The sequence below is a fragment of the Paroedura picta genome, chromosome 3 (assembly GCF_049243985.1).
Source record: "Paroedura picta isolate Pp20150507F chromosome 3, Ppicta_v3.0, whole genome shotgun sequence".
NCBI lineage: Eukaryota > Metazoa > Chordata > Lepidosauria > Squamata > Gekkonidae > Paroedura > Paroedura picta.
In genome coordinates, this window is record NC_135371.1 from 174,552,578 (window position 1) to 174,565,668 (window position 13,091).

Here is a 13,091-nt window from a genome sequence, read left to right on the forward strand (position 1 = left end):
ACCTGGAGGCTGGCATCCCTGACCCTCAGTGGGGTCCAAGGCCACAGAGTCCCCCCTCCCAAGCAGCCCTTTTCTCCAGGGGAACTGATCTCTGGAGAGTCTGGAAAGGAGCTGGAATTCCAGGGGATCCCCAGGCCCCACCTGGAGGCTGGCATCCCTGACCCTCAGTGGGGTCCAAGGCCACAGAGTCCCCCCTCCCAAGCAGCCCTTTTCTCCAGGGGAACTGATCTCTGGAGAGTCTGGAGAGGAGCTGGAATTCCAGGGGATCCCCAGGCCCCACCTGGAGGCTGGCATCCCTGTTTCTTGCATATATACACAAAGGGCATGCTGGAGCTGATCTTCAGTGCTGTGTTGGAAGCTGTTGCCAGGGCAATGTTTTTAAAACTCTTTGGAAGCCATGCTGGGCCAAAGCCCCACCTCCATTTTGGAAAACGCTTTGTAGGCACGAAGAAATATTTTGACGGGCACCCAGGTGTCCTGGGCACCACTTTGGGGATCTCAGTACAGATGAAATTGGAAAATGGGGAGCGTAGGAGATCCCGTTCCTTTGCTGAAACATTGTTTCCGCCCTGCCCTGCCATTTTTGAATCGCTTTCTACGTTCCATTTGCTTTCACTAGACATGAATCACGGTACCAGGAGTTAAGCATAAGCTTTATCTCTGTTGTTTTGCTGAATTCCTTTCCTCTTCTGGGAAACGGCTTCAGAGGCAAATCGTTAATGAGCTGGTCATTCTCCCTGTTTGGGGGAAAGCAGAGATTTCCTTCCTTTTGCCACTGAGAAGAGAGGTGTGTCTTCGCTGGGAACAGAGCTGAATAATAACATACTGATGGCTCCTTGTATCCCGATTGCTCCCCCACGTCGGACGCGGACGGCACGCAAACAAGGCCGTCCAGGTGCCTCGAAGGTCTTCTCACTTTCCCTCCTGTGAAATGGCTCTTCCAGTCCCGTGCCAAGCAAAAACTTTATTTTTCCCTGCAGGAAAGTTTTTGTTCTCACAAAACCTGCCCTTCGCCTGCCTCTCTACATTGAAGTGGCAATTCTAGCTGCTCAGGCCCACAATAAAGGCTTGGGGCACTACATTTAGGGTTTCCAACTCTGGCTTGGGAGATTTCTGGGCATTTGGGGGCTTGGAGTTTGGGCAGAGCCGGTTTGGGGGAGGGGGGTGATTCAGAGGGGTATGAAGCCACAGAGTCTACTTTTAGTAGCCCTTTTATCCAGGGGAGGTCACCACTGTCATCTGGAAATCAGCTGGAATGCCAGAAGATCTCCAGGCCCTACCCAGAGACTGGCAACCTTGGCTGCAATTGGCTTGGGTGGCTTGCCAACCTCCAGGAGATCGGTTCTGGAGAAAATGGTTGCTATTAAAGGTTGCTCTTATGAGTCAAGGCTTACTTCCCCAGAAAGCTCCTCCCAGGGTCCCCATTCTGTCAGTCTTTCAGGTGCTCCTGGACTCTGGCTCTTTGGGACCGGAAGAAATGAGCCGTGACGCCCTATAATTCCTCCCCTGCCCCAGATTTTGTAAGTCTTTCAGGTGCTCCTGGGCTCTGGCCTGCCACCTTTTGCTTTTTCTTCTCTTTAGTAACATCATCAAGAGCCAGCTTGTCATAGAGGTTAGGAGTGCAGACTTCTAATCTGGCATGCAGGGTTCAATTCTGCACTCCCCCACTTGCAGCCAGCTGGGTGACCTTGGGCTCGCCACGGCACTGATAAAACTGTTCTGACTGGGCAGTGATATCAGGGCTCTCTCAGCCTCATCTACCTCACAGGGTGTCTGTTGTGGGGAGAGGAAAGGGAAGGCGACTGTAAGCTGCTTTGAACCTCCTTCGGGTAGGGAAAAGCGGCATATAAAAACCAACTCTTCTTCAGTAATCTCCGGGCTCTCTCAGCCTCCCCTCCCTCACAGGGTGTCTGTTGTAGGGAGAGGAAAGGGAAGGTGAATTTAAGCCACTTTGTGACTCTTTCGGGTAGAGAAAAGCGGTATATAAGAACCAACTCTTCTTCTTCTTCAGTAATCTCAGGGCTCTGTCAGCCTCACCCACCTCACAGGGTGTCTGCTGTGGGGAGAGGAAAGGGAAGGCGAATGGAAGCCGCTTGGAGACTCCTTCGGGTAGAGAAAAGTGGCATCTAAGAACCAACTCTTCTTCTTCAGTAACCTCAGGGCTCTCTCAGCCTCCCCTCCCTCCCAGGGTGTCTGTTGTGGGGAGAGGAAGGGCTTCATCATACTTCTTCCTGCTCTGGGTGTGCCCCCCTGAAGGCAGGAAAGGATGGGCAATAGAACCAAGGAGTCAATCAGCTTCTATGAAGGTTAAAGGTTGTGGAAACTCTAATTCAACCATTGCAAAAACCAAACAAAAAACCCCTTGAAATTAAAGTTGAATAGCTGCTAATTGAAGTAGCTTCTCAGGGTTGCCAACTCTGGGTTGTAAAAGTGGGAGCTCTCCAGGTCCCGTCTGGGGGTTGGGAACCCTATGCACAACAGTCTAGGCCAGCTATCTAACACTCTCCCATCCCCCTCAGTTAAAAAAAACAAACAAAACAGTCCGGTTTTACTTGCACATGAACCCACCTTCCGGGATGGGTTTTCCCGAATCCTCAATTCGTGGGCGTATTTTTCTTCAGCTGGCTAGCCTAGGGCATGACAGGGGCCGTTGCCAGCTCCTGGAAGGGGGAACCCTGGAGATCTAGGGCTGGAGCCCAAGGAACGTGGGGCTCGGGGAGGGAGGCATTTCAGTGGGGTCAAATGCTGCAGGGTCCTCTTTCAGAAATGATCATTTTCTCCCGGGGGGCTGCTCCTGTCGCCTGGAAATCCGTCGCAATAGCAGACCCCAGCCCCACCCGGAGGCTGGCAACCCCGCTGGAAGCCCGCTGGACTTTGGGCAGTTGCTCAGGAGCAGAATTGCGCCACGAGATCTAATCCTCCGCAGGTCTTGGCTGGAGGGTGTCCCGAAGGAGGGTGCATGCACACCAACACTGGGAACGTGAATGGAACTCAGTCGGCCTCCAAGGTGCCTCTGGGCATGCCAACGCAGCCACCCACTGGACAAGGGGTAGTGAAACGGCGGCCCTCCAGATGTCCATGGACTGCAATTCCCATGAGTCCCTGCCAGCAAATGCTGGCAGGGGCTCATGGGAATTGTAGTCCATGGACATCTGGAGGGCCGCCGTTTCACTACCCCTGCACTGGACTGTCTCAATCTTACAAGGGAAAGGAAGGCGGCTTGGTGTGAGGCCGGTGAGTGTTCTTGGCAGTGGGTGTGGACGACTCCTGCGGGTGGGAGGGCGGCAGGAAGGAAACCTCTTGCAGGCTTTCACATTTGATGCTCCTGTTTCACCAGTTCTCCGCCTGTCCGCCTCCGTCTCATGCTCGGGCTAAGATGACGGCTGCCCTCTTCCAGAAAGTGGCTCTCCTGCTCAGCTTTTTGTTGCCCGACGGTGAGTCCAGAAAACCTCAAGATTGGATAGGATGTAGAGGTGGTCTTCTTCGTTTACAAGGACAGAGGCCGGGTCGTCTCCACCAGGTGGGGGTGAGGGGTGGGGCCTCCAGATCCAGGTTTGAAAACTCCTTGGGGATTTGCGGGTGGAGTCAGGGGAAGACTCTGTAGTCCCTGGCATCCCTGAGCCCCCCCTGGAATTCCAGCTCCTCTCCAGACTGCAGAGATCAGTTCCCCTGGAGGAAAGGACTGCTTGGGAGGGGGACTCTGTGGCCCTGGACCCCACTGAGGGTCAGGGATGCCAGCCTCCAGGTGGGGCCTGGGGATCCCCTGGAATTCCAGCTCCTCTCCAGACTGCAGAGCTCAGTTCCCCTGGAGGAAAGGGCTGCTTGGGAGGGGGGACTCTGTGGCCTTGGACCTCACTGAGGGTCAGGGATGCCAGCCTCCAGGTGGGGCCTGGGGATCCCCTGGAATTCCAGCTCCTCTCCAGACGGCAGAGATCAGTTCCCCTGGAGGAAAGGGCTGCTTGGGAGGGGGGGACTCTGTGGCCTTGGACCCCACTGAGGGTCAGGGATGCCAGCCTCCAGGTGGGGCCTGGGGATCCAGCCCTGGAATTCCAGCTCCTCTCCAGACTGCAGAAATCAGTTCCCCTGGAGGACAGGGCTGCTTGGGAGGGGGGACTCTGTGGCCTTGCACCCCTCTGAGGGTCAGGGATGCCAGCCTCCAGGTGGGGCCTGGGGATCCCCTGGAATTCCAGCTCCTCTCCAGGCTGCAGAGATCAGTTCCCCTGGAGAAAAGGGCTGCTTGGGAGGGGGACTCTGTGGCCTTGGACCTCACTGAGGGTCAGGGATGCCAGCCTCCAGGTGGGGCCTAGGGATCCCCTGGAATTCCAGCTCCTCTCCAGACTGCAGAGATCAGTTCCCCTGGAGGAAAGGGCTGCTTGGGAGGGGGGACTCTGTGGCCTTGGGCCCCACTGAGGGTCAGGGATGCCAGCCTCCAGGTGGGGCCTGGGGATCCCCTGGAATTCCAGCTGCTCTCCAGACTGCAGAGATCAGTTCCCCTGGAGAAAAGGGCTGCTTGGGAGGGGGGACTCTGTGGCCTTGGGCCCCACTGAGGGTCAGGGATGCCAGCCTCCAGGTGGGGCCTGGGGATCCCCTGGAATTCCAGCTCCTCTCCAGACTGCAGAGATCAGTTCCATGTTACCGTCAGCCTAAAAATAGTGGAGAGGAGGGGAAACTGGCTCCCACAGTTGGGGAAGCTGCATCTTGTGTCATTTCCTGTGTTTCTGCAATCGAGGCTTCCCCTAGCAATGGGCCCTCAGCTCTTCTGGGAGCTCATTCCACCAGCTCAGGGCCAGGAATGAAAAATGGGTCGGGGGAGGGGGCTCTGGAGCAGTAGCTAAAGAGGCATTTTCCAGCTCCGATGGCTACAAACCTCCTCTGCCGGTGGTTCCTTCCCTCATTGCTCTGGGTTTCCTCTTTTCTCAGTGCGCCCCACTCCTTGTGACCTGAGCATCCAGCCTGTGAATCCCATCGTGCCATTTGGAGGGTCCGTGACCCTGAACTGCACCAGCTCCTGTGCAAACGACACCCAGCTGAAGTGGGAATCTTCTGTGCAAGGAGGGATCCAGCAAGCGGATGGATGGACTTCTGTGAGTTTTGACAACATCACCGGCTGGGATTTCCAGCCTTTATGCTTCAGGGGCTCGACCCAAGATCCCGTCAGGACTCTGGTCTACCTCTACCGTAAGTATGCATGGAAGGACAGGACTGGGAGGTACACAGTGGCCCTTTCTGGGGCTGAAGCTAAGATTGCTGGCCGCTAGGAGGCACTAGGAGACCTCCCAAAATTAGGACTGGTTTGAGAGTTTAGTTCCCCTGGAGATATGGCCGCTCTGGAGGGTGGGGTCTACGGCACTGTACTCCTGCGAGGTCCCTCCCTTCCCCAAATCTTAGGCTCCTTGGGCTACACTCCCCCATGTTCTGGAGTCTCTCAGTGCTAACTTGCCAACTGTAGAGATTCAAGTGGGTCGCCATGTTGGTCTGAAGTAGCACAACAAAAATAGAGTCCAATAGCACGATGACCAACCAAGATTTATTCATGGGATCTTTCGAGTACATGCATTCTGTGCAGGCACTCGAAAGCTCCCACCTTGAATGAATCTTAGGTGGCCTTCAAGGTGCTATTGAACTCTGCTTTTGTTGCCAACTGAAGGTTTTGGAAATGTGACTCCAGAGCCAGGTGATCAGTGGTTGGCTTCCCTCCCACTTTGCTTAGAGAGCCATGGCCCAGCAGGAAGGGGAGACGCCTCCGTGGAGTATAAGGCCAGAGAGTTCCTCCTTCCAAGCAGCACTTTCCTCCAGGAAAACGGATCTCTGCAATCCGGAGGCCAGTTGTAATTCTGGAAGATCTCGCCTGGAGGATGGCAACCCTATTTTAGTGGTGCTAGGTCGGCAGAAGATTAGGACACCCTGATCGATCAAGACTCCCGTGATACCTTGAAGACCAACCAAGGTGTATTCAAGTTATCAGCTTTTGCGTGCTAATACACTTCCTCATGCATGAAATGCTTTAGGATGCTTTGGGCTGATCCTGTGTTGAGCAGGGGGTTGGACTAGATGGCCTGCATGGCCCCTTCCAACTCTATGGTTCTATCATTCTATGAAAGCTTTCACCATGAAAAAAAACTTTGTTGATCTAAAGCTGGCTTTCTTTGACGGCCCTGGAAGGGTTTTCCAATGGGTGGGAGTTAATTAATTTAAAGTGGTAGGTAGATATGATACATAGATGATAGATAGATGATAGATAGGGGTGAGGGAGAGAGAAAGAGAGGTGATAGATGGATAGATGGGTGGGTGATAGGTGTATGTTTGAGAGAGAGAGAAATTTGTTAAACATTTATCATGTGATATGACTGTATATGGTCCCTTCTCCAAAAATGGGCAATGATGGGTCTGGGGGGTGGGGAGGAGAGGGGCCCCGGGTGGGCGTGTCCACAGCTCTTCTTCCCAACCCTATTCTGCATGATTGTGCCACTTTGGGGGTTTCTCGAAGCCTGAAGAATGTTTCAGGGGGCTCTCAAAAAGTTAATAGAGTCTGGTCTGAATGATGCCCCTGGATTTAAGCTTGGCTCTGCTGCTTCAGACCAAGATGGCGACCCTTCCTTAGTCACAACTCTGTTGTTTACTAAACTCCGCCTCCCTTCCCCCAAACCGAGCATCTTTGATGTCCCTGATACAGAATTCTCCAGCCCGGAGATCCACCTCGCTTCTGATATCATGGCTGGTCACTGGCACACCATCGTCTGCAACGTCTCTCATTGGAAGGTATCAGACAAAGCCCCCCACAACATCGACCTCTCCCTGAGCAGCGGCGGACGCATCCTGAGCAGCAGCCAGGGCAGCTCGTCTCTGCAGTATGCCTCCGTTGCTAAGCTGGAGCAGGACGGAGCGGAGATCTCTTGTGTGGCCCGCCTTGAACTGGGCCAGGAAGTGCTGCAGAAGACAGCCAACGGCACCTTAAAGGTTTACGGTGAGTAGAAAGGCACCTGACAGGCTTTTGTTCAAAGCATCTTAGCCACTGAGGTGTAGACTCTTCCGTGAGCATTAAAGCCACAAAACTGTTAGAATCAGGTTTGAAGTGCACACACATAGTCAAAGCTAAAAACATGATCAGGCAGGGTGTCGTTTCTAGCAGTCTTTGATTCGTTTCCAGACTTAAGACAATTTGGGGTACCAAGAATTTAGAATCATAGAGTTGGAAGGGACCTCCAGGATCATCTAGTCCAACCCCCCTGCAGGATGCTGGAAATTTGCAACTCCCTGCCCACCCACAGTGACCTCAATGCCATGCCCAGGTGATGCCCTTCCCCCAAAGCCAGACTCCCAAGCCAAAATTTAAAAAAAGCTTGAATACTCTCAACAGCCTGGTTGAACAAACTAACCCAGACAGGAATCTGTAATAATCTGTACACCAATCTGTAATAATCGCGTTTTCCCACTTGACGGCCCAGCTTGCATTGTTTTGGGAATTAAATCCCCGGATCTTAAAAAGGCTTAACTTGTTCTGTGCCATCACCAGTAACTGTCCCCTTTTAAGAGGCTTCTGAGATTTCGAAAATGTTTGGATCTGCTGAAACTCATGGAAAATTCAATGCAAAAAAACTGCACCGTTGATTCCCCAATGTTGTAGGTAAGCCAAAAACAAAATCAAAGGGCCAAAATAACGAGGTCCATTCCGCACCAGGATCCATGTTGCAAATTGTTTGCTGAACGAAAAATCGCCATTTAAAATAGTGGAATTCGTCGTTTTGCATACCTGGCTTTGTAGTGGAATCAGTTGCGTTTTTTAGCGTTTCCCACAGGCTTCCGGTCTCGGCAAAAATCGCTAGCCAGGAAGCGCTATTGCCAAGCTCGTCCCGCCCCTGGCCGTCAAGCAGCCAATGGGCGGCCGTTAGCATGCTCCCAAACAGCCCCTTTCCCTTTAAGGCAGGTTTAAAAAAAAAACACATTGCAACGAATCTGCATTGATTCGTTGCAATGGAGAGACCCGTCTAGCTAGCAGGTGGTGTTTGAGCTGCCGTTTCATCGTTGCCACGCTCCCCCTGAGTGAAAAAAATACCCCCCCCCCGCACGGGTGCGATTTTCGGCCGAAAATAGAGTGAAAAATAAAGGGAAAATAAACCAGCAAACAGGGCTGTGTGGTGCTTGGTGACTTAAAACAGCTCTGGGGAGGGACTGCAGCCGGGGAAGCCTCACTGGGTAAACGAAGACTCGCCGGTGCGTTGATCTCCGCTTACTCCGAGAAAAAAAAATGGTGATCGCTTTGCCGGAAGATCAGAGGAAAGAGCCGGGGGAGGGACTTTGCAGAAACCGCAACAATGGTAACGCACAGAACTTTCCTGCTAGTGTTGCAGATTGGTTGCAAGAGTGTAGCGCTTTCCGGAGGGTGAATCCACTTTTTGGGATTTCCCTGAAAGCGCTACAACATAGCGCTTTTTGCGGATCGGTTTCAGGAGTGTGGCAGATTGTCAACGACGTTGTGCATAACGGCAAATCAGTAGCGATTTCAATTTGCCACACTCCTGCTACAAAGAATCTGTGCGGAATGGCCCTGAGTCTCTCAGCCACTCTTTGGCACTTTGATTTCATTTTTGGAAATTCATGGAAAGCCTGCGCATATTACGGGAGTCAGAGAACTGCTGCAAGCGACGCTTTGGGGCTACCTGGGCAAGCGGCAGATCACTCCTGCCTTTCTTTCCGCAGCCGGGCCTCACAATGTCACCGTCTCGTCAAGCGTCTCCACGTACAAAGCTGGCTCGAGCATCACCATCACGTGTCATGCCGATGGAAACCCCGACCCGGAATTTGCATGGAAACTGCCTTCCAGAGACAACGTGGAGTTCTCAGACAGCAACAGGACAATCACGGTCCGTTCGGCTCAAGGGTCGCACAACGGGACGTACCGGTGCCTTGTGCAGAACACTTATGGCAACACTTCAGCAGAACTCGATCTCCTCTATGAAGGTACCGTGAATCCACCCGTGAAGGTCCATCCGATCCAGCATCCTGTCTCACATAGCAGCTGACCAGTTCCTCTGGAGGGCCGACAGCACGGCACAGAGATGGGAACGTCCGAAGAGCCCTGCTGGATCAGAAGCCACGCAAAACCCCGTCTCTGATGTCAGAGGCTCCTGGCACCAGTCAGAGTGGTGTGAGGTGTAGTCCCACCTCCATCAAGCCAATGGTAATGGCGCTGAACTTCCATGACAAATAGACAAGTCCAAAAAGGGTTACGTCTACCAGGATGGTCCAGTGTGGAATGGAAGGGAATGGCTCATGCTAGCTGATTCTGTGAAGGCTCAAGGGGGTGGCAGGTGACAGTGGATGAGCGAGAGGGTTGTGAGTGTCCTGCATGGTGCAGGGGGGTTGGACTAGATGACCCAGGAGGTCCCTTCCAACTCTAGGATTCTAAATTCTGACTAAACCTCTGGAAGAAATTCTTGGCAGTTAGAGCAGTTTCTCAGTGGAACAGGCTTCAGGTGGTGGGTTCTCCATCTTTGGAGATTTTTAAGCAGAGGCTGGAGAGCCATCTGACGGAGAGGCTGATTCTGTGAAGGCTCAAGGGGGTGGCAGGTGACAGTAGATGAGCGATTGGGATGTGAGTGTCCTGCATAGTGCAGGGGGTTGGACTAGATGACCCAGGAGGTCCCTTCCAACTCTATGATTCTATCGTTCTAGTAGAAACTCCAAGGGTCCTACATCCCAGATACTCTAGATGGCAGCATTGAACTTAGTAAGTTGGATGTTTTCTGTCTCACCAGTGTCCCACACAGCCTTTCTCAACTTTATTGCTGTTGAGAACGCCCTGAAACATTCTTCAGGCTTCAAGAAACCCCAGAAATGGTGCAATGATGAGGAATATGGCTGGGAAACAGAGCTGTACATAACCCCACCCAGGGCCCCTCCCCCTGCCCCAAGCCCATCATTGGCTGTTTCGGGAGGAAGGGGGCAAGTTGATATGATCATATCAGGTCGTATCACAATAAATGTTTAACTGATTTTTAAAAGATGTTAAAAATCAATTAACTCCCACCCTTTTGGGAAACCCTTCCGGGGCCGTCAAGAAACCCCAGTCTAACATTTCAGCTGCAGCTACTGTCTGCCAGAGACACAACGAGGGGGTGGGAGGGGGGAGGTCAGGTGCAGGGAGCAGAGCTGGAGCCAGTGAAGAAGAGATTTGAATGCAGCCAGAAACAGGAGAGCCCCTAGCTATGGTGACTGAGGGGAACCTCCACATTCAGAAGCACTAAACCTTGAATCCTAGAGCCAGGGGAAGGCCGTGGCCTCTCTGCCCAGTTGTTGGCCCTCCAGAAGAACTGGCTGGCCACTGTGTGAGACAGGAGGCTGGACTGGATGGACCCTCACTGGACGCACCCAGCAGGGTCTTCTTATGCTCCTATTAGGGGGAGGACTTAACTTTGATGCCCAGTTGTTGGTCCTCCGATGTGAGACAGGATGGTGGACTAGACAAACCTGATCCAGCAGGGACTTCTGATGTTTTATCAGATGAAAGACTCAGCCTCTCTGCCCTGATGTTGGCCCTGCAGAGGAACTGGTTGGCCACTTTGCGAGAGAGGAGTCTGGACTAGATGGACCCTCCTTGGTCTGGCCCAGCAGGGTCTTCTTATTAGGGGACGGCTTGACTTCTGTGCCCTCCAGTGTGAGGCAGGATGCTAGACGAGATGGACCCCTGATCTGATCCAGCAGGGATCTCTTATGTTCTTATCAGGGGAGGGCCTCAGCCTTCATCCCCTGTTGTTGACCTCCAGAGGAATTGGTTGGCCAGTGTGTGAGGCAGGAGGCTGGACTAGATGAATAAGTGTGTGAGGCAGGAGGCTGGACTAGATGGACCACTGGTCTGATCCAGCAGGGCTCTCCTGATGTTCTCAAGGGAAGATCTTGCTTGGCCTGTGTGCCCTGTTGTTGGCCTTCCAAAGGAACTGGTTAGCCAATGTGTGAGATGAGATGCTGGACTAGATGGACCTTCACTTGTCTGATTTAGGTGGGCTCTTCTGATGCTCTTATCAGGGGAAGGCCTTGGCTTCGCTACTCAGTTGTTGGCCTTCCAAAGGAACTGCTTGGCCCGTGTGAGGCAGGATGCTGGACCAGATGGACCCTCCCTGGTCTGATCCAGCAGGCCTCTTCTGATGTTCTTTAAGGGGAGGCTAGGGTCTCCTGTTGTTGGCCACCAAGAGGACCTGGTTGACCACTCCGTGAGATGGGATGCTGGACTACATGGACTACTGGTCTGATTCAGCAGAGCTCTTCCGATGTTCTTATGAGAAGTTGTGGGCTCCCTATTTTGCCAAAAACAGTTAGTTGCAGTAGCTACATGGAACCTCATGTTCCAAGGTGGTACATCTCTAATCTCCAGATGACAAAGACAAGCCGGAAGTGGAGCCGCCCACTCATTGATGCTTGTTTCATGTTCCTACTTAACGTTTTTCTTTCTACGATATTTCATAATGTCGTCCTATTTCTGTTTTATTCTCAGGGGCATCTCGAAGCTGGGTCCCCATCGTAGTGGTGGTGGTGTTGGCCTTAGTTTTTCTCTTTGGATTCGGCGTTTACTCCTTAATCCGAAAATGATCGGAGGGAAGGACACTTCCTTGGGGACGCCGAGGGCACTGCAGAGTCCTTCCTTTGACCAACAGATGCAGCGGAAGAGGGCGGAGACTATGTGCAGCTCAGAACTTTTCAGGACAATGCTTTAGGGGCCCGATCCCCGCGGTCCTTAGGCCAAAGCAAACAAATCATGTTTATCAGAAACAAAGATCAAGTCAAAACAGAACAGAGAGATCATAGGAACGGAGGTGGAATTCAACTCCCTGATAATCTATATTTTCATTTTGGAAAAAGAAACCACATTTCTGGCTCTGAGAATATCCTTGAATGGGGTTGTGGATTGTCTGCAGAAAATTTCCCAGGGGCTAAGAAGAATTCCTTTTCCTTGGTGCTTTTTTCCATGGGGTATTTTATTCGGTTTTGGTCCCATACTGTTTTGGTTTTTCCGTTGATTCTTACATGTTCTCTTAAGGCTTCATTTGGAGATTTTTTTGTTTGTTTGTTTCCCAGGTTTTATCTGGTTCTTTCGAGGCTACTTTTACCCTGGACTTTTTCTGGAACCAATTTTGAATTGTGCATAATTTCACCATGTGTTTTCTTTGCCCCGCCCACCCTCAGTTTATCATTTGATGATTGGACAGTTGTCCATGGTCAGACCACGCCTTCTCCTCCTCCTCTCCTCCTCCCACCCCAAAAACGAGTGTTTTCATTTCCAACTCTTTAAAAACGGCAATAACATTTCGATACATCGATATACCATTTTGGTGAAAGGTTTAGCACGTTCTGTGAACTTCCCGCTTTCATGTTTTTTTAAAGTAAGTCTTTAGGCTCTTCCCCCATGGGACATAAGGAATAATGCTTGTCTCAGCAGGGCAAGAAGTTGGAGATTTACTTTTAAAAAAATGAAAGCTGGGAATTCAGAGAACTTGCTAAACCTGTTGTGATGGCAATCTACCTTGAACCAAGAGGAAAAGCAGGACAGCAGAGGAATCAGGCCCAAATTGTGGTTGTGATTTTCCTGCATTCTGCCAGGGAGTTGGACTAGGTGACCCTGGAGGTCCTTTCCCACTCTATGACTCTATGATATCAGCCTTTTATAAAAAATAACGACAAAATAAATACAATAGTATTTCAACATAAGCACGTACAAGAAAATTAAAATCTGGGGGACGGGGGAGCCATGATGCTGTCAACGACTCCCACACACTCCTTTGAAAATCCTGATTAATTTACGGCATCAGAAGAAGACGATAAGCCAACTCCACAACGGTGAAAGTGCAAAGGAAGGGCAGGGTTTGCCCAGACAGGTCCCAGTGCTTGTGGATCGGACCGCCCAGAGAGTCAGGAGTAAGTCAAGCGTGCCAAAAAGCTTGTGTTGGTTACCTGACCCGAAATAAACTCTACAAATGTGGGGTTTTTTTTAAAATGAAGAATGTATCATGCAAAAATATAATCAGCTATTTGCTTTTGCTCCGTTAGCATAACTTGTAGCAGAGTTTAGCGTTGCTTGGGGAAGGAATTGGCGTACCAGG

The 13,091-nt window shown here is 51.7% G+C and overlaps 1 protein-coding gene across 2 annotated transcripts; it reads left to right on the forward strand.

Moving 5' to 3' along the window:
- The first annotated feature begins 3,102 nt into the window (after positions 1–3,102).
- On the forward strand, positions 3,103–12,699 carry LOC143833674 (vascular cell adhesion protein 1-like). 2 transcript variants are annotated; one of them, XR_013229682.1, is made up of 6 exons: positions 3,103–3,234; positions 3,338–3,434; positions 4,921–5,178; positions 6,674–6,964; positions 8,698–9,178; positions 11,489–12,699. XR_013229682.1 is itself a non-coding variant. In XM_077329766.1 (6 exons), the coding sequence occupies exons 1-6, from the start codon at positions 3,145–3,147 to the stop codon at positions 11,581–11,583; spliced, it is 1,092 nt and encodes a 363-aa protein (XP_077185881.1). In that variant the 5' UTR covers positions 3,103–3,144; the 3' UTR covers positions 11,584–12,699. The 2 variants fall into 2 exon arrangements, 1 of the variants encoding a protein (XP_077185881.1); XM_077329766.1 differs by having other exon boundaries at positions 8,698–8,958.
- Positions 12,700–13,091: the final 392 nt, after the last annotated feature.

What these genes read in the sequence shown, in the direction of transcription:
- LOC143833674 (XM_077329766.1), top strand. Translation starts at nt 3,145, where the DNA reads ATGGACATCTGGAGGGCCGCCGTTTCACTACCCCTGCACTGGACTGTC. An exon ending in GACTCTGGTCTACCTCTACC is followed by an intron (nt 5,179 to 6,673) that starts GTAAGTATGCAT and finishes TCCCTGATACAG; the next exon opens with AATTCTCCAGCCCGGAGATC. An exon ending in CGGCACCTTAAAGGTTTACG is followed by an intron (nt 6,965 to 8,697) that starts GTGAGTAGAAAG and finishes TTCTTTCCGCAG; the next exon opens with CCGGGCCTCACAATGTCACC.